General features: G+C 40.1%; 1 protein-coding gene across 7 annotated transcripts in view; it reads right to left on the minus strand.

Moving 5' to 3' along the window:
- zdhhc14 (zDHHC palmitoyltransferase 14) overlaps positions 1–25,319 on the minus strand; it is a 242,312-nt gene that overhangs the window by 70,516 nt on the left and 146,477 nt on the right. For all 7 annotated transcript variants that reach the window (XM_080200322.1, XM_080200321.1, XM_080200320.1 and 4 more), the window contains 2 exons: positions 9,188–9,325; positions 7,365–7,413 (listed from right to left, as the gene is read on the minus strand). In XM_080200322.1, coding sequence (XP_080056448.1) covers positions 7,365–7,413; positions 9,188–9,325 — 187 coding nt within the window. The remainder of the gene's footprint in view (positions 1–7,364; positions 7,414–9,187; positions 9,326–25,319) is intronic.

Below are 25,319 nucleotides of genomic sequence, written 5' to 3' on the forward strand. Positions count from 1 at the left end.
TGTATTGACCCAAATAGGTGCTGGACTGTGGTGACCAGGGGAATTTCACAGTAACTTCATTGCAGTGTTAATGTAAGCCTTGTGATGAATAAACTTAAAAAAAACTTTAAACTACAAAGGGTCGTGAATGAAGCCCAGTTCATCACTCAAACTAGCATTAGATCCATTGACACAGAAATACTTCCCACTGCCTCAGAAATGCAGTCAGCATAATCTAGGACCCTATGCACCTTGGGTATACTCTCTTCCACCTTCCTCCATCAGGAAAAAGACACAAAAGTCTGCGATCACATACTAACCAACTAAAAAACTTCTTCCCTTCTGCCATCAGAATTTTGAATGGATCGACCTTGCACCGTGGCTATGACTGTAACACTACATTCTGCACTCTCTCCTTTCTTTCCCTACGTATGGTCTGCTTTGTCTGTATAGTGTGCCAGAAACAATACTTTTCTTTGTATACTAATACATGTGAAAAATAAATCAAATCGTATACTTGATTCCATATGAGGCAGTAATTGGAGATGAGGTGGTGGTAGTGATGGGAGCATATGGACCACTTATTTTCCATTCCACCTCTCTCGCCTCGCTGAAAAGTGTCAAATCCAGCCAAGGTTTCACTTAACTGTACTTTCTCCTTTATAATTCACCTGGACAATTTGGTGAGAGTTATAAATGCAATTGTTGATAATTCACTTTTTCATTGTGCATCATTTCAGTAAATAATTCAATGACAAGGGCAACATTTTCTGGAAGCTATCTGACAATAATTCTTTGATCAAAAATGCAAGATAGATGTGAACAAAAATATAGTAATTGGCTTAATCCAAATGATTAATTTAATCTGGATAAGTGACTACTGGTAGAACAGTTTTTGGTGTCTGTTCATTTAATATAAGTATCCACCTAAACTCACTCCTGTCAACATAATTCATATCGCACAGTCACTAAAAACACATTTTATGGCCAATTTACATATTTTTACTTCAAATTAAATTGGAATTTCAGTGACTTTTTTCCAAAGTGTTTTTTGTGCAAACATACCATTTAAGACATATCTAAAGTAAAAATTTCCCAAAAATATTGCAATCTTGTACATAACTCACTACAATTTAAAAAATCTGTATCATTTTTGACCAGGTGAATGTGCAGACAACTTGCTGCAAAGTCTCTTCCAATAACACTTATAAATTTCAGGAATACATTAATAGATGCCTGGCTTAATTAACTTATTGATTGATCCAAACCATATTGTTCTGGCTGAAATCAGAGAGCTATTATAGAAAACTAAAAGAGTTAGTTTTAGCACACCAATGCATTGTGCCTACAAGTCATCCTGTAATATTAGAATTTTCTTTGCTTTCTTTAAACAAGCATCTGGAGACATACTACCATTTCTGAAAGTTAAGTCTGGTATGTGGTATGTGAACTGGAAAAACACCGCTGGATTAGGCTAGAAATAAAGGATGCATGCTCATATTGCACTGTCAAAAACATCCACATGGTGGTATTGAAACAGAATGAGAAGCAACTTTTGCTACTTCTAACCGTTTCTCCTTTGACAGCAATCAACACTTAGGTATTGCAATCGGTGAAATATCAGATTTTTAAAAAATCAACTTAAGAATCTTAAGAAAGAATCATTGTCATAAACGGAGAAACCTTCAAAATGACACTAAGCAGCATGCCTTTAATTTTCATCAGAGCTCAGTTGTGTTGTTTCTGGTTGAATACATTTTTGACTGTAATGCTTCACAGACCATTGCACCCATTATTCATTACCATTAGAGGGCTATTGTTGTAAAAGCCTAAGGATTAATCCATCACTGGTTTAAACTTTAATATCTATTATTGTGGGAATTTTGTTTGAAGGAGTACTAATTTTGTTTTAAAAAGTACATTTCCAAGAATGCAGCACAATGTCACCTGCCATTTTTCATTTAATTCTTTCCTAAAATAGTTATCTTAGACAATTACACAGCAGGATTTTTATTAACATTTATCTAAAGATCCTATGTTGCTTCTGACTAGACTTACATTAAATGGGAAAAGAACTGGGTTGTATTTTCATTGTTTGATTCATCACAAAGGGCTGAATTTTGCTGAAAAAATAATGGTGTGCTAACAACATATGCCATTATTAATATGCAAATCGGCCAGCAAGTTCATGGGATCAAGAGACCTGTCACGAATTAGAAATCTCCAGAACATGGTCAACATACATAGAAACAAAATCGCTCCCAAAAATTCAATGTTTTTTTTTAAGAACTTGCTGGATTTGTACATTAATTGTCCATTAAACTCACTGAATCGCTAATATTTGGAAGTTAAGGTAATTAAGGGTGCAAGTAACCTTTCAACGTCAAGATAATTGTTAATGCAAGATCAATCAACATCACTGGGCCAGAAAGGGAATAACTTAAGATCATGGAAATGGGAACAGGAGTAGACCCAAGCCGAGGAGGCTGGAAACACACGAAGCAAGTATGAAAAACAAGGAGTGTAGAAAGAAACATAAGCAAGGAGTAAGGAGAGCTAAAAGGAGTTACAAAAAATCTTTGGCCAGCAGGATTAAGGAAAACCCCAAGGCTTTTTATATATATATATATATATATATATATAAAGAACAAGAGGTTAGCCAGGGAGAGGCTTGGCCCACTCAAGGACAGGGAAGGGAATCTATGCATGGAGCCAGAAGAAATGGGTGAAGTATTAAATTAGTACTTTGAATCAGTATTCACCAAAGAGAAGGGCTTGGTGGCTGATGAATCTGGGAAAGATTGTAGATAATTTGAATCATATTGAGTTCAAAAAGGAGGTGGTTTTGGGGTTCTTGAAAACATTAGGGTAGACAAGTCCCCAGGGTCTGATGGAATATACATCAAAATAATGAGGGAGGCAAAGGAGGAAATTGCTGGGGCCTTGACAGAAATCCTTGTATCCTTGCTGGCTACAGTGGAGGTCATGATGTGGATATGCCGGCGTTGGACTGGGGTAAACACAGTAAAAAGTCTGACAACACCTGGTTTAAGTCCAAACAATTTAAACCTGGTGTTGTCAGACTTTTTGCAGGGGAGGTCCCAGAGGATTGGAGAATAGCCAATGTTGTTTCTTTGTTTAAGGGTAGCAAGGATAATCCAGGCAACTACAGGCTGATCAGCCTTACATCAGTGGTAGGGAAATTATTGGAGAGGATTCTTCGAGACAGGATTTATTCCCAGTTGGAAATAAGTGGACGTATTAGCGAAAGACAACATGATTTTGTGAAGGGGAAGTCATGTCTCACTAACTTGATCAAGTTTTTTTGAGGAAGTGATGAAGATGATTGATGAGGGTAGGGCAGTGGATGTTGTCTACATGGACTTTAGTAAGGCCTTTAACAAGGTCCCTCATGGCAGACTGGTGTAGAAGGCGAAGTCACATGAGATCAGAAGTGAGCTGGCAAGGTGGATACAAAACTGGCTCGGTCATAGAAGACAGAGGGTAGCAATGAAAGGGTGCATTTCTGAATGGAGGGTTGCGACAAGTGGCATTCCTCAGGATCAGTGCTGGGACCTTTGCTGTTTGTAATATAAATATAAATAATTGGGAGGAAAACGTAACTGGTTTGATTATTAAGTTTGCGGACGACACAAAGGTTGATGGATTTGCGGATAGCAATGAGGACCATCAGAAGATACAGCAGGATACAGATCATGTGGAGACTTGGGCAGAGAGATGGCAGATGGAGTTTAATCCGGACAGATGTGAGGCAATGCATTTTGGAAGGTCTAATACAGATAGGAAATATACAGTAAATGGCAGAACCCTTAAGGGTATTGATAGGCAGAGGGATCTGGATGTACATGTATACAGGTCACTGAAAGTGGCAATGAACAAAGAACAACACGGCATGGGAAACAGGCCCTTTGGCCCAACGAGCCCACGCCACCATCTTAACAATGTATTTTTCCTACACCTCCTACAAATGCAGGTGGAGAAGGTAGTCAACAAGGCATACTTGCCTTCATCGGCCGGGGCATTGAGTTTAAAAATTGGCAAGTCTTGTTGCAACTTCATAGCACTTTAGTTAGGCCGCATATGGAATATAGTGTTCAATTCTGGTTGTCACACTACCAGAAAGATGTGGAGGCTCTGGAGAGGGGACAGAAAAGATTTACCAGTATGTTGCCTGGTATGGGGGGCATTAGCTATGAGAGATTGGAGAAACTTGGTTTGTTCTCACTGGAACAAGAGAGGTTCAGGGGCAGCCTGTTAGAAGTCTACAACATTATGAGGGGCATGGACAGAGTGCTTAGTCAGAAGCTTTTTCCCAGGGTGGAAGTGTCAATTACTTGGGGGCATAGGTTTAAGGTGCAAAGGGCAAAGCTTAAAGGAAATGTACGAGGCAAATTTTTTATACAGAGGGTGGTGGGTGCCTGGAACTCGCTGCTGGGTAAGGTAGTGGAAGCAGATATGATAGTGAGTTTTAAGCAGCGTCTGGACAAATGCATGAATGGGATGGGAGTAGAGGGATATGGTCCCTAGAAGGGTAGTGGGTTTTAGTTTAGTCGGGCAGCATAGTTAGTGCAGGCCTGGAGGGCCAAGGGCCTGTTCCTCTGCTGTAATTTTCTTTGTTCTAGACTATAGTCACTCCATATAATCATTGTTGACCTTCTGTCCCAACTCCAGTCAAGTTGTCATTTCTTGATTCCTTGAGAAATTAAACAAAAAGCAAAACTCAGATATCAGCCTTCAACATATTCAGTGGTGAAGTACCCACACCCCTGAGTTAGAGAAATCCAGTAAGAAGTCCCACAATACCAGGTTAAAGAAATCCAATCACTTACAATCCTGAATGAAGAAACTGCTCTTTATCTCAGTCCTGAATGACTGACCCATTATACTGAGCCTGTGAATACATGTTCTAGGTTCTTCAGCTGGTGGAAACAACCTCTCACTGAATATCCTGTCAAGCATCTTCAGAATCTTATATGTTTCAATAAGTTCATTTCTTTTCCATAAATTCCCAGGATTTTAGGCCAAATTTAAGAACATAAAATATGAATAGGAGTAGACCATTTGGCTCCTTGAACCTACTCCCTCATTCAGTATCATGACTAATCTGATTGTGACCTCAATTCCTTTTTGCTGCTCATCTGCTATTACCCTCGATCCCTTGTAAATCAAAATTCTGTCTAATTCAGCCTTAAATACACAATCAATGATCCAGCTTTCATTGCTCTCTGCAGTACAGAATTCCAAAGATTAAAAACCCTTAAGAAATTTACTCAGCCTCTCAACAGAGCATAATGTTCTCATCCCCAGAGCCAATCGAGAGAATCTCAGCTGTACCACCTCCAAGGCAAGTACTGCTCTCAGTGATCCAGATCTCACCAAAGCCCCATACAGTTGTACCAAGATTTTCTCCTTCTTGCACTCTCGTCTCCTTGCAATAAAATCCAACGTGCCATTTGCCTCCTAATTGCTTGTTTTATCTTGCATGTTAATTTTCTGACTGAGTACATCTAATTTACACTGTTTCATCTCTTTCCTGCATCTATGAAATCTTGAAGATTTTTTAAAAATTCAAATTTTAATTTTTTCTTATATTTCCTTTGTGTCTTTCTCTTTCTTAATCCAATCTTTATTCTCTTTCTGTATCTAAGTTGAATCTAAATCACCCTTCCTTCACTGTCATTTCTCAACCCTCATGTCTCATTGTTAATGAAGGTCTCAGATCTCCTGTTGTCTCCCTATGCAAATGCTTCCCAACCTTTTATATAGAAACATAGAAGATAGGAGCAGAAGCAGCCATTTGGCCCTTCGAGCCTGCTCTGCCATTCACCACGATCATGGCTGAACGTCCAACTCATTAGCCTAATTCTGCTTTCTCTCTATAAACTTTTATCCCATTTGCCCCAAGTGCTATATCTATTTGCCTCTTGAATACATGCAATGTTTTGGTATCAACTACTTCCTGTAGTAATGAATTCCACAGGCTCGCCATTCGACGGGTGAAAAAAATGTCTCCTCACCTCTGTCTTAAATGGTCTATCCTGAATGCTCAGATTGTGACCCTTGATTCTGGACTTCCCCATGATTGGGAACATCCTCCCTGCATCTATCCTGTCTAGTCCTGTGAGAATTTTGTAAGACTCTATGAGATTCCCCTGCCATTTGTCTGAACTCCAGCAAAAACATTCCTAACCTAGTCAATCTCTCCTCATACAACAATCCCACCATCCTTGGAATCAGCCTGGTAACCTTCGCTGCATTCCTTCGAGAGCAAGAACATCCCTCCTCAGAAAAGGAGACCAAAACTGCACACAACATTTTAGGTGTGGCCTCACCAAGGCCCTGTATAATTACAGCAACACATCCCTGCTCCTATACTCAAAACCTCTTGTAATGAAGGACAACATACCACATGTTCTTTACTGCCTGCTGCACCTGCATGCTTACCTTCTGCGATGGTGTACAGGGTCCCGGTGCACTCTCCCTTCTCCCAATTTTCAGCCACTCAGATAGTAACCTGCCTTCTTGATTTTGCTTCCACAGTGAATGACCTCACATGTGTCATGGTACACCTCTAAACTAAATTAAAAAATTGAGGTATACCTCCTATTTTCTCTGTCTTCCTCCCTCACTGGGAACTTTGTTTTTAACTTCTTCCTGTCTTCTAACCTGTTGTCTTTTTAGCCTTTCCCTGTCTGTCTCACTTCCTTCAGGGTTTTTGTGGCCTTTTTGAGTCTTCGCTTTTTCTGCAGGCACATGGGACCTTAGTCTTCAACTCCAAGTCACACTGGTCACGTGCAAGAGGCTGACCAACAAAAAATATCTAAACCAAGCATGTGTGGCTCTTTTCCAGCTGGTGCATGAGCAAGAGGCCCAAGATTCATCGGGTCTTGGAGCTGAAGACGATGTTTAGTTTTAGTTTAATTATATGAATTTTGAATTATTTTGAATGTTTTTTCATGGAACGCTTGGGGATCTTCACGGTTAAGAACCACTGTACTATGCCATTATCAGCCTACACTTCCAGCCAATTACGCCACAAAAATATTTTAAGCTGAAGGAAAAAATGTAACTAACACTATATGTTGCAAGGTGACTCACTCCAGCAAGATTAGTTACAATAGTTGCTTATTAAACAGGATTGCAAACATGAGGTAGTCCATTCAACATGGACAAAATGCAATATTATCCCTAAATAAAAACCTAATTTTAGTGTGACATATGTTAGGTTCTTACTGAACATTAGTTTAATATCTTCAGAATTGAAAACATTCAGTGAATAATAAAAAATGTATTTTGGACACTATCTTACTGCAGAAATGCACTTGGCACTAGACATGACAACCACACACTCTGAAAAAGGATATCTTGCAGGGCTGTCCTTTAGTGCATTTAGAAATCCAGTCTTCTGAGATCCTACATAAAAACATACATGTTAGATTAAAACAAAATCAAAGCTCACTTCATTTCAGTTCAAGGCAACCAATGTATAATTATCTTATCAAAGCATGAACATTACAGTAAATTTTGTTCTATCCCATATGTCTATTCAGACAATCGCAACTTAGTGCTGCAACTTACTGCAAAGATGTTCTATCATTTGTTGTCATAGGAACATTGTTTAAATCAATGTTCCCATTAATCTGGGTATAATCAAGTCTCTAGAATAAAGCAACCTTGGTTTTATAATGTAGGATTTATCCACCAATGAGGCATTAAGAACAATCCCCATTCCTGAACATGACAACGCAACAAGTATGAAATACAAGAAATGGACTGATTTGTTTGACCCAGATGTCGGGGCCTGGGGGTCACCCCTGATTTAGTGTACTTCTCAGCCCTCTTTGCCACTTTTGCCAGATTCAAGTTCCAGAACTTTCATGCTAAGTGTGCAAGTTTCAACTAAAAAATTCTGGTATGTTTACGAATAGTAATATCAATGACCTCTATGCAATGAAAACAATAGGTATGAATGTCAACATGGAGATAAAACTGGCAGTGAAGTTCTTATCCAGATAAGTGCAGGAGTAAGTTAACCAACTAACATTTATTTTAAACTGTTTTATTACATTCACCAGTAAGGCTAAGAATGCTTTGGGTTATTTTAGAGGAAAATTAATAGCTTGCTATAAAAGTTTTCAGGTATCTGAACAGATCTCATTCCTTTGTTGCCAAGTAGGACCCATTACAAATCAAGAAAGTCAGTAATATTGCATTTAAAGGAGATTACCACAGAATTATTACAGCATAGGAGGCCATACAGCCCATTGTGTCCATGTCAGCTCTCCATAGGAGCAATTTACCCAGTACCACTTCCCCTGCCTTCTGCCTGTAGCCCTCCACATTCTTCTTTTTCATATTACTCTCTCTTGAATGCCTTGATTGAACCTGTCTCCAGCACACTCTCAGGCAGTGCATTCCAGATCCTAGTCTGTTTAAAATTCTGTTTGGGCAAGAATTAAAATTTAATTTCCAGAAGTCAGTTCAAATTTAGAACATATCAGTGAATAATTGTCTCCTCTGTTTGTGGCCAGTGCTTTTGTGAATTGAATTTTGACTATCACAATCGTGTTCCCACAGTGCATGTGCTGTATCATCAATTTGCCTGTATTGCTCAAGAGGCCACAGGATGGGTGTTTGAGGATTAAAACAGCATTCTTTGAAATATGAGATGCTCTTTTAACTGAAGAGCAGAAATATTTAATACAAAATTCTTAAAATATGCAGTCACTCAATTACAATAAAGTTAAGTTCAAAGATCCTGTGATACAGTGAAAGGGATGGCATAACTTTATCAAATGCAAACAAACATTAAGCTCTCTCGCATTCATGTTAATTTCTACTTTTTCATCATTAAATATTAATCTATTAAGTCTTTTAGGTAAAAATATGACATTCATTTTGTTTGAATATATTTCAAAACAAACTGCTGTTTCAGTAGGATCTATAAACTAATGATGTAGTGAATACGTTTTTATTTATATTTATAGTACTGATCTTATGACCTGTAAATTAGACTATTCCAGGTATATGGGTTTAAATCAACCTGAACTGATCCCAACTACAGTCTAAACCAAGATGATTTTCACTGAATCATAAGATTGTGTAAATTGATTTCATTTTAGAATACCAGGAGATACGAGCACACTAAATTGTTGCAGCAAACATTCTAACCTAAAACAGTACTTACGGAGAATGACATGTGTGATGACGAAAGCGAAGATGAAGACTGTCAGAAAAGACAGTGACAAAATAAACATGTAAAAAAATCTGTAGTTCCTTTTTCCCACGCAGTTGCCTACCCAGGGACAGTGGTGATCAAATCGTTCTGAAGGAGGAAAAAAAATTATAGGATCAGGTTACAAACCATCCTTTCACAAAATCTGTTTTTTATTTAGAAACAAATTTGCCTATTTTCCATTTTTAACCTGGGACAGTTTTAATCAACTTAAATCTATCAATATGAGACATATTTTGGATCACTTGACTGTTTACCATTCAATTAAATTGCATCCTATTTTATACCCTTTTCTAGCAAAGGAAACAAACAGGATTATTTTGGTTGATCCATCAATATCATCATCATTCTCAATTTAGCACACCACATAAAAGGAATTTGGAAGAAAACAAATCTGCAAATGAACTCAATAGATACTTAATAAGTGTGCAATAAGAATAGCATTTTCTCATAAAAATAACTAAAACTCAAAATTTAAGATTATAAAATGACTAGATAAGGTTAAAATACTCTTGTCAACCTCACTAAAAAGGAATGTAATGGTAAAATTAAAATATATGAGACAATGGAGCAGAACTACTGTGTTGTCAACCTTAACTACTTGGATATTCTCTTGAATAATTAAAAACATACTCATTCCTAGGTATGATAGTCCTTGCTTTCCGATCAAGGGTGTGTTCAACACACAGTGGATAAGGTTACTACTCTAACAAAAAACACTGCATGTCTGTTCCTAATTTTGGGAGGAAACACTTTATGCATGATAGAATTTGGATGAACTGATGTGTACAAGTAGAAGGCAGGAAAGGTGGGGACGAAGGAGGCAGCAGAGGGGAGCGAAGGAGGCGGCGGGGGGGAATGCGGAAGAGGGGGAGGCGGGAGATGGGAGCAGGTGGGGGGGCGGGAGAAGTGGGGGGAGGCGGAAGGAGAGGACACAGCCAGAAGTGCATTGGAATACTCAAGCCTAGAAATAGCAAAAATATGATTAAGGGCTTTAGCACCAAACGAGCTGAGATAGCAACAAAGTTGGGTGATGCTACAGAAGTAGAAATAGGCAGTCTTAGTGATGCGATGGGTGGTTGGAAACCCACCAGAAGGTCAAATATGGCACACAGGTTGCAAACAATCTGGATTAGTCTCAAGATTAAAGCTGAGGAAGAACATTTGGAGTGGGGGCCAAAAACAATGACTTCAGCCTCCCTAATGTTTAGCTGGAGGACATTTCCATTAATCCACAATTGACGTCAGATAAGTAATCTGATAATTTAGCAGCAATGGAAGAGTTGAGAGGTCGTCCTGTGGTAGAGCTGTGTGTTGCCAAAAGGAATGTCAAAACCAACAGTTCTTTCAGATGTTAGCCAAAATTATATTCTAAAGTCTTTAAAGTGGAACTTGAACCCACAATGATCTGAATCAGAGGCAATCATGGTATCTCCAAGTCATAGTTGACACTCATAGTTTGTGGATGACACTGATAAATTGTTTTTGCGTTATAAGTTCCAGAGTTTTAACGTATTGCGAGTTATCAAAGTTAGGAAAGTGATAGACATCAGTTGTTGGTGAAGTGAGGGACAGAGCTTTTTGAGCACAATATTAAAGTTAGGTGACTGAAGGGAGTTAAAATGAGCATGAATAAAAAAGTCAAGTAGCTGTTTTGGATTTAAGTGGGAATAAAAGTTTAAACAACCAAGAGTCAGAAAGATTAGAAATTCGATGACGAACAATACTTGTGAGCAGGACAAAAATGGAAAAAGATTGGAGGAGATGCGATACATGTTGAAGAAGTGTCAGGTAAAGCAAGATGCAGCAGATCAGATTTTGATTATCTTGAAGGCAGCAGTGGATTAAAATCTTCAGCTTGATTTTCTATATTGATCATTGTGTCAATGGAATGAGAAAAGACAAAAGACGCTGAGACAATTGAGGAACACTGGAGGACTTTTAAAGCCATCTTTCACAGTGCTCAGCGAACGTGTATACCTAAGGAAGGACTGTTGGAAAAAGGATAATCAGCCATGGATATCTAAGGAAATAAAAGAGGGTATCAAGCTGAAAGAAACCGCATACAAAGTGGCCAGTAGGAAATTAGAAGATTGGGAAATATTTGAAGGTCAATAGAAAGCCACGAGAAAAGCTATAAAAGAAAGTAAGATAGATTATGAGAGAAAACTGGCTCAGAATATAAAAACAGATAGCAAAAGTTTCTATAAATATATAGAACGAAGAAAGGTGGCTATGGTAAACATTGATTCTTTAATGGCCAAGGCATTGAACAAGTCTTTGTCGGCCTTCACAGCGGAAGACGCAAATAACATGCAAAAAATAGAAAGCTATGGCAGGTGAGGACCTAGAAACGATCTTTATCACCAAAAAGGTGGTGTTGGGCAAGCTAAGGGGATAAAGATAAACAGGTCTCCTAGCCCTAATGGAATATAGCCCAGGGTATTAAAAGAGTTGGCTGGGGAAACAGCAAACGTGTTTGTGGTAATTTACCAAAATTCGCTGGACTCGGGGGCAGTTCCGGCAGATTGGAAAACAGCAAACGTGACGCTACTGTTTAAAAAAGGAAGTAGACAAAAGGCGAATAACAATAGGTTGGTTAGCTTAACTTCTGTAATGGGAAAAATGCTTGAATCCATCATCAAGGAAGAAATTGCGAGACAACAGGATAGAAATTGTCCCATTAAGCAGATGCAGCATAGGTTCATGAAAGGCAAGTCATGATTAACTAATTTACTGGAATTCTTCGGAGGACATTACGAATGCAGTGGACAATGGGGAGTTGGAGGATGTGGTGTATCTGGATTTCTGGAAGGCATTCAACAAGGTGCTGCACAAAAAGCTGTTGCATAAGATAAAGGTACATGGCATTACAGGTAATGTATTAGCATGGCTAGAGGATTGGTTAACTAACAGAAAACAAAGAGTGGGGTAAATGGATGTTTTTCTGGTTGGTGATCAGTGATTAGTGGTGTGCCTCAGAGATCAGTGAGTTGGGGCCCTAGTGCAGTGTGGCAAAGTTCGTAGATAGCACTAAGATAGCAAAGTGTGCAGAAGATAGAGATGGTTTAAGTGAGTGGGCAAGGGTCTGGCAGATGGAGTATAATGTTGGTAAATGTGAGGTCATCCATTTTGGCAGAAAAAACAACAAAGTGGACTATTATTTAAAGGGTAAAAAATTGCAGCATGCTGCTGTGCAGAGGAACTGGGTGTTCTTGTGCATGAATTGCAAAAAGTTGGTTTGAAGGTGCAGCAGGTAATTAAGAAGGCAAATGGAACTTAGCCTTTTATTGCTAGAGGGATGGAGTTCAAAGACAGGGAGGTTATGCTACAGCTGCATAAGGTGCTGGTGAGGCCACACCTGGAGTACTGTGTACAGTTTTGATCTCCTTACTTGAGAAAGGATGTACTGGCACTGGAGGGAGTGCAGAGGAGATTCACAAAATTGATTCCAGAGTTCAGAACATTGGCTTATGAGAACAGACTGAATAGACTGGGACTATACTCATTGAAATTTAGAAGAATGAGGGGTGATCTTATAGAAATGTATAAAATTATGAAGGGATTAGATAAGATAGAAGCAGAGGAGTTGTTTTAATTGGCGGATGAAACTAGAATTAGGGGTCAGTCTCAAAATAAGGGGGTGCAGACTTAGGACTGAGTTGAGGAGCAACTTTTCAATCAAAGGGTTGTGAATCTGTGGAATTCCCTGCCCAGTGAAGCAGCTGAGGCTACTTCATTGAATGTTTTTAAGGCAAGGATAGATACATTTTTGAATTAAGTGTTATGGTGAGTGGGCAGGTGAGTGGAGCTGAGTCCACGAAAAGATCAGCCATGATCTTATTGAATAGCGGAGGAGGCTCGAAGGGCCAAATAACCTACTCCTAGTTCTTGTGAGAGCCCATCATAGCTTAAGGTAAGGGAGATCAGGCGGATGCCCCGTGATGTGTCATCTGATAGGAGTGAAATTGGGTCGTTTGGAAATCACTGTCTATAAGTGGAAATCATAGCATTGTGTAGCATGGAATGGGATTATTCAACCTATCGTACCTACTAATTTATTCATATCATTAGGAAATAATGGTTTAAACAATTTATAATTGTATTGTAAGTACTAGAAATAAGGTATCAGTTTAAGCTTAATTTGTGATTCTGTATTTGAACGCTAAGGAAAGGTTAATTTTTAGTTAGCATCACGCTGAACAAAGGTGCCTGCATCACAATTAAGAGTTTACGTTGTGAAAACAATTATAGAGGTAAGAAAAATTAACAACCAAGACCCACCATTGGAACAGATAACCCCAACAGGTAAGATGCTGTTATCAGAAGCTGCCAGTGCAAGTAGGACAATACAGGGATGCAAAAACAAGTCCCAGAAGCTAAAGAACACCAGAAATCAAGGAGAGAGTTTTCTAAGAAATTAAAACAAAAGAAACAGAAATCTGGAAAAGGGTTCTATTCAGTAAGTCAGGAGCACAGACAGGTTCCAAGTTAAAGATAGATGCACACCCGGTTAATCAACTAACATGAAACCAGATATCTGAAGGAACCTGAAGGTTGGTAACACCTTAATACCGCCAGGGAAGCAGTGGTGTTCATTTCGCATGACTACATACCTGAAAGATTGCATGGAAGCCTGAATGTTTGTGGCATTCCAAGGCAGAGGAATTCTGAAAGGAGAGGCTGAAACCCTGAATGTGGATCCTTGGTAAAGGCAACTAAGAGAAAGTCTTGTTTGGGAGAAGATTTCAAAGAGTGCTCTTTGAGAGTGGAGTTTGGAAACACTTTGGAAACAAGAGTTCTAGTGATACCAGGTGGCTCCAATATGACACGTACCTGGGTGAACAGCATTTGATACAAAATCCTCTGAAGTTGTTCTGGGTGGCATCTATTACTTGGTTTCAGAGCATGTTGTGTCTGATCACATTTCACTTACTGGTTTATATGGACTGTGTGTGTACATTAGAATTTAAGATATTTTATAACTTGTATAACCCTTATAAATCTGTACATACCAGAAAATGTATGGTAGGGCGAAGGTGTATTATAGTTAATCTTTTCTTGTTTAATAAACATTTTATTTTGTTAAAAGTAATCAGAGTTCCGTGACATAAGAAACCAGAATGTAGGTGACTCTGTTACCTACATCTCTAAACCAAAAATAAAAGTCACAATCTACTGAGCAACAAGCTGCGGTTCCTTTCTGGGACCTGAATGCCCAAGAATAACATCAGCTGAGATTGTAATATCAACCAGTCTTCTCGTCATACCCATTACTTCGTTTTTCAAATATTTATTCACTTCCCTTTAAAAAGCTATTATGGATCTACTTGGATTACAAAACCAAACTGGATAAAACAAATTCTAACCTCTCTCTTTGTTCTTTTAGTGATGACCTTAAAACACATGTCCATAAACTCACTCAGCAGTATTAAGTATTTCGCTATTTATCTCATTAAAAAAGCTCATATTTTCTCTCTCAGATCTCAAACATAGAAATATAGAACATTACAGCACAGTACAGGCCCTTCGGCCCTCAATGTTGTGCTGAGCTATGTCCAATCCCAAGATCAAGCTACCCCTCCCTATAATTCTGGAGTGCTCCATGTGCCTATCCAATGACCGCTTGAAAGTTCCTAAAGTGTCCGACGCCACTATCACAGCAGGCAGTCTATTCCACATCCCAACCACTCTCTGTGTGAAGAATCTACATCGGACATCCCTCCTATATCTCCCACCATGAACCTTACAGTTATGCCAATATCTCTTATTCTTTTTTGTTCTAATGAAAAGCGATCTAGAGACTAGAATTTTGTTTTGCCTAGGGATCATGAATCATAACCTGTCTGAGACCTCTGAAATCAAGGTGGACAGAATGCAACTTTCCTCTACCCACTTTATTAGACTGATTGCCGTTTTGGGCCAAGCAACTTTGATGCTGTTCCATCACTCTCCATGCTGCCTGAGGCTACTGCATACAGCAGGGTTAATGGACAATCATGCTCCAGGCCGCTAGCCCCTCTTAAAGATTTGCTGCCTGTTAAAGGGAGGTTGCACACCTGTACTCACAGTTGATGGAAAGTCATTTGGAAGCATCAGAGAAATGTTGCAGCAGGAAAGGTAGCCTGGTCACAGAGATGACCCAAGGAGGTGGCAGTATTTTCCTAGGTGGCTTATTGTCAAGAAACATCCAAACATAAGAAATAGGAGCAGGAGTAGGCCATCTAGCCCTTCGAGCCTGCCCTGCCATTCAATAAAATCATGGCTGATCTGAAGTGGGACAGTTCCACTTTCTCGCTTTCTCCCCATAACCCTTAATTCCCTTGTCTGTCGAAAACCTATCTACCCGTGTCTTAAATATATTTAGTGATTCACCACCCTTTGAGTGAAGAAGTTCCTCCTCAACTCCGTTCTAAACTGCCCCCCACCCTTATCTTGAGGCTGTGCCCTCTAGTCCTGCTGTCCTGAGCAGGAAGAATCTCTCTACCTCTACCCTAGCCATCCCTCTCATTATCTTATACATCTCTATAAGATCCCCCCTCATCCTTCTAAACTCCAACGAGTACAGACCCAGTCTATTTAGTCTCTCTTCATAGTCTAACCCCCTCATCTCTGGTATCAGCCTAGAGAACCTCCTCTGCACTCCCTCCAAGGCCAAAATATCCTTGCGCAAGTGCGGCGACCAAAACCGCACACTGTACTCCAGCTGCGGCCTCACCAGTGCCCTGTACAGTTGCAGCAAGACCTCCCTGCTTTTATATTCTATCCCCCTCACTATAAAGGCCAGCATCTCATTTGCCTTCTTGATCACCTGCTGCACCTGCAGACTGGGTTTTTGCGACTCATGCACAAGGACCCCCAGGTCCCTCTGCACCGTAGCATGCTGCAGCTTTTCGCCCTTTAAATAGTAATCCCTCCTACTATTATTTCTGCCAAGGTGGATAACCTCACACTTGCTAACATTGTACTTCACCTGCCAGGTCCTCGCCCACTCGCTCAGCCTATCCAGATCCCTCTGCAGACTTTCCACACCCTTCGCACAATTTGCTTTTCCACTCATCTTTGTGGATCACCACCTTATCAAACGCCTTTTGAAAATCGAGAAACACCACATCCACCAGTTCCCCTCTGTCTACCGCACTAGTCACATCCTCACAGAAATCCAATAAATTCGTCAAACACGACTTCCCCTTAACGAATCCGTGCTGCGTCTGCTCTATCAAACCATTCTTTTCTAGGTGCCTCGCTATTTCTTCTTTGATGACAGATTCAAGCATTTTTCCAACAACAGACGTTAAACTAACCGGCCCATAATTCCCTGCCTTTTGCCTGCTACCTTTTTTAAACAGCGGTGTAACATTAGCCGTTTTCCAATCTTCTGGCAGTTCCCCAGAATCCAGTGAAGTTTGGTAAATAATCACTAAGGCATCCACTATCACCTCTGCCATTTCCCTCAGAACCCTGGGATGCATTCCATCCGGTCCTGGGGACTTGTCCACCATCAGTCCCGCTAGTCGATCAAGCACTAACACTCAGGTGACAGTAATCGCATTCAGGCACTCAACTCCTACCATCCTTCTATCTTTAATATCCGGCAAACTATTCACGTCCTCCTCCGTGAAGACCAAGGAAAAAACTTATTTAAGGCCTCAGCCATTTCCTCATCTCCCACCACTAAATCCCCCCTCTCATCCTCTAAGGGTCCAACATTCACTCTAGCTAGCCTCCTCCTCTTCATATATTTGTAAAAACTCTTACTGTTCTTTTTTATATTTAGTGCTAGTTTAGCTTCATAGTCTATCCTTCCTTTCCTTATCAACTTCTTAGTCATTCTTTGTTGATTTTTAAACCTCTCCCAATCTTCTACTCGCCCACTACTTTTAGCCACTCTAATCGCATCAGCTTTTAATTTAATACTCTCCTTTATTTCCTTCGATAACCATGGCTGATTATCCCATCTCCTACATTCCTTCTTTACCATTGGGATATATTTCTGCTGAGCACCGAAAAAGATCTCCTTAAAGATCCTCCACTGTTCCTCAGTCGTCCTACCAACCAATCTACGCCCCCAATCTACATTCGCCAATTCCTCTCTCATCCTATCGTACTCCCCTCTGTTCAAACAATCCTGAAGAAGGAATGGGAACACCTTGCCCAGGTGGTGAATGCTTGGTGTCTGGCATCATGAATATGAAGCAATGAAAGAAAATAAATGTAATGGCTTTGAATTTGAGTGGCACAGCGGTTAGCACTGCTGCCTCTCAGTGCCAGGGATCCGGGTTCAATTCTGGCCTTGAGTCATGTCTATGTGGGTTTCCTCCGGGTGCTCCAGTCTTCAGTTTTCTCCCACAGTCCAAAGATATGCAGGTTAGGTTGATTGGCCACACTAAATTGACATTAGTGTCAGAGGGATTAGCAGGGTAAATATGCGGGTTTACGGGAACAGGGCCTGCGAAGGATTCTGTTTGGTGGAGACTCGATGGACCGAACGGTAGACTTACATTAACACTGCAATGAAGTTTCTGTGAAAATCCCTCAGTTTCCACAGTATTGACTGTCCAACCCAATTTTGTGCTGTCTACAAAATTAAACTGTGTTTTTGATTCCTAAATCCAAATCTTTAAGATAAATTGCGAATATGGATGCCAGCACTGTTCCTTCTAGTACACCATTCTCAATGCTACCAACTGCTATCTTTATACCATTCTCTGAAAGGCATAGGAAAACATTCAGAAAATATAATGGTGAATTGTTAACATGGATTTCAAAAGGAAATATCTTGTTTGACCAACCTCATTGAAGTTTTTGCAAGATAAGAGTACCAACAAGGGTACTGAGTGAAAGGAAAGGCAGCCAGTTACCTATTCTACTGTGTCCATTTGCTCCACACACTCTGACCATATTCAATGGTCTATTATGTGGGGTTTTTTTAAAAGGAATTTTAGAATCTAGGTGTCTTATCTATATTACATACCCTTGTTGGTACTCTTATCTTGCAAAAACTTCAATGAGGTTGGTCAAACAAGATATTTCCTTTTGAAATCCATGTTAACAAAATTCACCATTATATTTTCTGAGTGTTTTCCTATGCCTTTTAGTAGGGATTCCATTATTTTTCTTTCTATTGATGCTAAGCTGACTGGTCTGTGACACGCTTTTTCTCCCTTAAGAGATGTAGGCATGATGTTAGCTATTTACCACACTTCTATTAAATATCTGTACAATACCTTAGTTACCCCGTTCTCTAGACTGCCTCAGGATACATAAGTTCAATCCATTCAAACCAGGTGGTTTATCTGTTTTGAGATTTATTAATTTATTCAATGTTTCTACTCTATTTGAAATGTCGTTATATAATTTTTAATCTAATCTTCCGATGTCTTGTATACTTGATCTATCTCCCAGGTAAATACCAAATCAAAAATTATTATTTAATATACCTGCTACTTTGTTTTCGTATCTGCTGATTACCACGTATTGTCCCCATCAGTGGATAAATCAGTATTCCATGTTGAACACTACTTGGCAAAAGCACTGAGGGTGGCAAAGATGTGGAATGTACACTAGGTGGGAGACTTCAATGTCCTTCATCAAGGCGGCTTGGTAGTATCACAGACTGAGCTGGCAGGGTTCTAAAGAATAAAGCTATTAAACTAGGTCTGTGATAGGTGGTCAGAAACCAACAAAAGGAGAAAAACATACTTGACCTCACCCTCACTAAGCTGCCTTTATGGAAACATCTGTCCAGTATCAGTGTGAGTGACTACTGCAAGTCTTTACGGAGACAAAGACCTGTCTTTACGGAGACAAAGACCTGTCTTTACGGAGACAAAGACCTGTCTTTACGGAGACAAAGACCTGTCTTTACATTAATGATATCCTCCCTGTGGTGCTGCTGCATTAACAACATGTTAAATAGTATAGATTTCAAACCAATCTAGCAATTCAAACCTGGGCATCCATGAGGCACTGTGGTTCATCATCAGCAGCAAAAGAATTATACTCAATCATAATTTGTAACCTCGGCATATCCCCCACTCTACCATTACCACCAAGACAGGGGATCAACCCTGGTTCAATGAAGAGTGCAGGAGTGCATGCCAAGAGCAACACCTGGCATATTAAAAATGAGATGTCAATCTGATGAAGTCACAACACAGGTTTACTTGCATGCCAGACAGCATAAGCAGCAAATAACAGACAGAGCTAAGCAATTCCACAATCAACAGATCAGACCAAAGCTGTGCAATCCTTTCACATCCAATCAGGGATAATGGTGGACAATTAAAAATCTCCACAAATATCCCCAATGATGGGGGAGCCCAGAATATCAGAATAAAACTAAAGGCTTTCATGGGAGCAGAAAAGACTAAGGGGTGACCATATCAGGATACACAAGATTATGAGAGACACAGACAGAGTGGATAAGGAGCAGCTGTTCCCCTTAGTTGAAGGGTCAATCATGAGGGGACATAGGTTCAAGGTGAAGGGTAGGGGTATCAGAGGTGTCAGAGAAAATCAGAGATGCAGTTGTTAAAAGAATAGCTGTAATTATGGGCAACTTTAATCTGCATATGGCCAAATTAGTCAGAGAACAATAGAGGAAGAATTTCTGGAGTTCATACAGGATGGTTTTCTGGAGCAATACGCTGAGGAACCGACAAGGGTACAGGCTGTCTTGGTCTGGGCATTGCGCAATTAGAAACGATTAGTTGGCAATCTAGTTGCGAGAGAACCCTGGGGACAAGTGACCATAATTCTTTGTCAAGGTGGATAATGATGTAGTTGATTCTGAGACCAGCGTCCTGAATCTCAATAAAGGTAATATGATGGTATGAGGCATGAATTGGCCATGACTGACTAGGAAACCTAACTGAAAAGAAAGACAGTGGACAGGCAATGGGAGGCATTTAAAAAATGAACGGTGAACTCGAGAAGTTGTTTATTCCTGTTTGGCGCAAGGGTGGTAAGGGAATTGTGGACAAACCATGGCTTACAAGGGAAATTAGAGATAGTATCAGATTCAAGGAAGAAACATACAAATTGGCAAGAAAAAGCAATAGGCCTGAGGATTGGGAGCAATTTAAAATTCAGCTAAGGTGGAACAAGGGTTTGATTAAGAAGGGAAAAATGGAGCATGAAAATAAGCTAGCAGGGAACATAAAAACTGACCATAAAAGCTTCTGTAGATATGTAAAGAGAAGAAGATTGACAAAAACAAATGTTGGCCCCTTACAGGAGAAACAAGAGAATTCACAAATGGGGAATAAAGAAATGGCTAACTTAAATTTGTACTTTACTTCAGTCTTTACAAAGTAAGACATGAGTAATGTACCAGAAGTGCAGGGATAAACATGTTTTCATGAGGAGTTGAAGGAAATCAGCACTAGTAAAGAAATGGTTTTGGGGGAATTGATGAGATTGAAGGTGGATAAATCTCTAGCTCCTGATGATCTTCATCCCAGAATACTTAAGGAACTGGCCCTGGAACTAGTAGATCCATTGATGGTACTTTCCAAAATTCTTTGGACTCTGGACTGATTCCTACAGATTGGAGGGTAGCTAATTTAAGTCCGCTATACAAAAAGGGAAGTAAAGAGAAAACAGGAAACTATAGACCAGTGAGCCTAACATCCATACTGGGAAAATTGCCAGAGTCTATGATCAAGGATTTCATGACTCGGCATTTGGAAGGCAGTGGTATAATCAAAGACAGCAGGGATTTACAAAAGAGAAATCATGCTTGACATATTTATTGGAATCGTTTGAGGATATAACTAGTAGAGATGACCGAGGACAACCATTGGATGTGGTTTATTTAGATTTTCAGGAGGCTTTTGACAAAGGCCTCACATTACAAATTACGATGTAAAGTTAAAGCGCATAGATTGCAAGTAATGTCTTGATATAGAACAAAAGCTGGTTAGCAGATAGGAAGCAAAGAGTTAGCATAAATGGCCTTTTTCTGACTGGCAGTCAGTGACTAGTGGGGTTCTGCAAGGATCTGTGTTAAGGCCCCAACTGTTCACATTGTATATTAATGATCTGGAAGAGGGAACTGAATGTATTATCTCCAAATTTGCAGATGATACAAAGTTAGGTGGGAGAGTGAGCTGTGAGGAGGATGCAGAAATGCTTCAGTGTGATTTGGGCAGGCTGTGTGTGGGGGCATCTGCATGACTGATGCAGTATAACGTGGATAAATGTGAGTTATCCACTTTGGTAGAAGTAACAGGAAGATATCATATTACTTGAATGGGTGTAAATTGAGGGAGGTGGATACTCAATGAGACCTTGCATCAGTCACTGAAAGTAAGTGCACAGATACAGCAGGCACTAAAGAAGGCAAATAATATGTTGGCCTTCACAGCGAGGGGCTTTGAGTATAGGAATAGGGGTGTTTTGCTGAATAGGATGTTGGCGACCACACCTGGAGTGTGGTGTACATTTTTGGTGTCATGAAGGCTGTCCTTGCTATAGAGGGAGTACAGCAAAGGTTTACCAAGGTGATTCCTGGGATGGCAGGTCTGTCATATGAGGAGAGACTAAGTCGGTTAGGATTACATTCCCTGGAATTTAGAAGATTGAGAGGGGATCTCATAGAAACTTACAAAACTCCAACAAGGTTGCATAGGGTAGATTCAGAAAGAATGTTCCCAATGGTGGGGGAGTCCAGAACTAGAGGTCATAGCTTGACCACACACACAGCCTGCCCAAATCACACCGAAGCATTTCTGCATCCTCCTCACAGCTCACTCTCCACCTCTACAGCACAAACAGGCCCTTCGGCCCACAAGTTGTGCCGATCTTATCTCTACCTACGAGGCTTACCTGTAACCCTCAATCCTGTTGAGTCCCATGTACAATCCTATTAAGTCACATGTATAATGTCCCATTATACCCATATTGTCACTTCCCTATTACTCAGTTTTCTTATCATAGAGACACAGATGGCTTGCGTGACCATATGACACCAAGAGATTATATATAATTGAAATCACTTGGATGGCAATGAAGATGGAGGAGATGTGTGGAAGTGAATGGACACAGCATTTTTTTCTTCCACTTGTTTATCAATGCACAAGATAATCAAGGGAGTTGAACCAATTTGAGCAAGCAACTAAGAAAACACAAAAGGATTTGAAATTAAGTTGTCTGAATATTAGCATGGGGTTAGAAACAGTGTGAAAACGTTCATGTTGGAAACATGTGTGCAAGTTCAAGGAGGGAAAAAAAATCCTAGAGAAGGAAAAGAAACATCATCAAACTCTCAGCTGGAGGAAATTTGCCTCCATTGATGAAGACCTGAGTCATATTGCAGATATGGGCCAGAACTTTCTGGCTGTTCACGCCAGCAGGATCCTCGGTCCCACAGATGGCGCACTCCCCTGTGGGTTTCCTGGCTGGGTGGGGTGCAGTCAATGGGGGACCAGATAATGCCACCCATAGTTTATGCAACATGCCCTATCCTTAAGAAATGAAATGTCATCCCCAAATTCATTTTATTATGAATTGTACAGGAAATGAGATATACAATTACATATAAAACACAATTCAAACATGCACCCATGCAGCTTTTCACTCCTCATACAGAATCTGTACAGTTTTCTCTGATTTTCCTGATTTCAAGATTATTCTACAAAAACTATATTCTTGACAATGCATTAGCAATTATATTATCCTTTCACTAACATGAACAATCTTTTAGTTATAGGGCTGTACCAACAAGCTCCATTGACACAGTTGTAACCAAACGGGCCATCTAAAATGGTGTTTTGTAAAGCACTCTGGGACAATTGGGCAAGAAACTAAACTGACAGGCTGCTGTTTAAAGACAGAGACAAACAGGCTGAAACCCTGACGAGTGAATAAACAGGATGTGGGTCATCTCCAGGATGAATGGGACTTTCTGGTCACACTGGGTTGTGTACCAGACATAAGTGCACCATGACCCCTTATTTAGGGGGGAGGTATGTGACGTACGTGCCTCCAGCACCTACAGACATGGCCGTTGGGGACACACCCAGAGATCGGTGTGGTAGCACCTGACTGGACTCTTATCGATCGGGGGAATCAAGTCCTGATCAATTGATTGGCAATGGCCAAAAAGGGGTGTGAAACTAAACAGGGTATAAAGGGACTGTACAACCAGGAATCTCTCTCTCTCTCTCTCTCTGACCCCACGAATGAGCTTCAACAATGGTGAACATTGCCAGCAAGAGGAGAACCACCACACCCGACAAGGAAGGAAGACCAGAGCCAGAATGCCAGACCAGACCACACAGACAACTACCAAGACCAGTGCACAGATAAAGGTCAATATCTACTTGGGTACTTGCCAATCATGCAAAGTTAAGTCAAGGTCTTGTACTGGACTTGAATTCTAGTATTTTCTGTAAGATAACTTATTGTTGGTAGGGTGGGTGATTATCGATTGTGTGGGTTTAAATAAATATTGGTTGTACTAACAAGACGTCTACTCGTAGTTATTTGCCCACTGTATAAGGGTTAAAACAGATTGTGCGGCAGGCAACACAGTCCACTATTCTGAACCTCAAACGTTTCCACAAAGGCCAAGGGATTATAGTCTAGCGTCTCCTCACTGACGTGATGAATACATCTTCAAAATGTTTCGGAACCAGTGGCAATCGCAGAGTTTTCTTTTTGACCGTGCCGTATCTTTTTTGATACCTATTAACTTTTTTGAAAAGTATCCTGTTGGCTTCCATAAGCCTAATTCATCTTTTTGCAGTAAGGCTGCAGCTATCCCCAGGTCACGAGTATTGAATACCACCTTGAAGAGAAATTAGGGGCAGCTAACACTGGTTTATTAGTTAGCATTTCCTTCAGCTTCTCAAAAGCATCTAGCAGCCTCTTGAATATATCATCTTTGCTTTCTTCTCAATAAATCCATTAGTGAAACAGCTATAGTGCTGAAATTTAGCATAAACTTAGGACAGAAGCTGCACTTCCTTAAAGTCTCATGATTTCCCATTTAGTTTTAAGGACAGGGAGTTCCAACAAAGCCTTTTTGCTGTTCTTGTCAATACTTGCCCTGCTTTATAATATGCCCAAGATAAGTTACTTCAACGTTTATGAACTCACGTAAGGCAAGGTTTATTACTAGATTCACCAACTATAATTATTAAAGTAGGGTTTCCAATAGATTTATGTGATCTAATGTGTTGCTGTAAATCAATATAACATCCAAGTAAACTATACAATAACAAATAAAAACAGAAAACACTGGAAAATCTCAGCTGATCTGACAAGTTTGCGGAGAGAGAATAGAGCCAAAGCTTCAAGTCTGGATGACCCATACAATAAGACTCGAAACATTGGCTCTATTCTCTCTCCACTGATGCTGTCAGACCTGCTGAGATTTTCCAGCATTTTCTGTTTTTGTCCCAAATTTCAGCATCCGCAGTATTTTGTTTTTATACAATTACAAACACTGATTCGTTAGTCCTTAGAAAGTGCTTGGAGTACGTTTTTTAGCCCGAATCGCATCATTTTGCACTGGTACCACCCATTAGGCATGATAAAATCCATTATCTCCTTAATTCGTCACGTTAAAGGTCCTTGCCAGTATCCTTTCAATAAATCTTAGCAAGAAATATGGCACTGGCAACTCAATACAATACTAGTTAAGACAATCTTCCAAATGAGAGACTGGATGGAATTTTCATAACTGCATCAACCTTTCCAATAACATATGCAGAATCTAGTTGATCCATCAGGTTTGGGCATTAACACTACTGGAGAACTCCAAATACTTTGACAGAGGGAAGTAAAATGGGGGCAGAAATAAAAGGCAGTAAGGGGAAAAGTGAAAGGCGGAGAAACCAAAGTCAAATATCAAAGAGGGCCATAGTACAGAGACTGTGGAAATCTCAGTGAATTGGTCCAGTAGGGCTAAGAGAAATAAAACACAGGGAGAGTCTACAAAATATGACCTGACAGATGGTCTGAGAAAGCAAGACAGAGAGTAAGGAAAGTCTAGATTAAGCTGCAGTTATTTTAATGCAAGAGGCCTGACGGGCAAGGCTGATGAACTCAGGGCATGGCTAGGTATATGGGACTG

This window comes from Carcharhinus amblyrhynchos, chromosome 12, assembly GCF_965287045.1.
Source record: "Carcharhinus amblyrhynchos chromosome 12, sCarAmb.v2.hapA, whole genome shotgun sequence".
Lineage (NCBI taxonomy): Eukaryota > Metazoa > Chordata > Chondrichthyes > Carcharhiniformes > Carcharhinidae > Carcharhinus > Carcharhinus amblyrhynchos.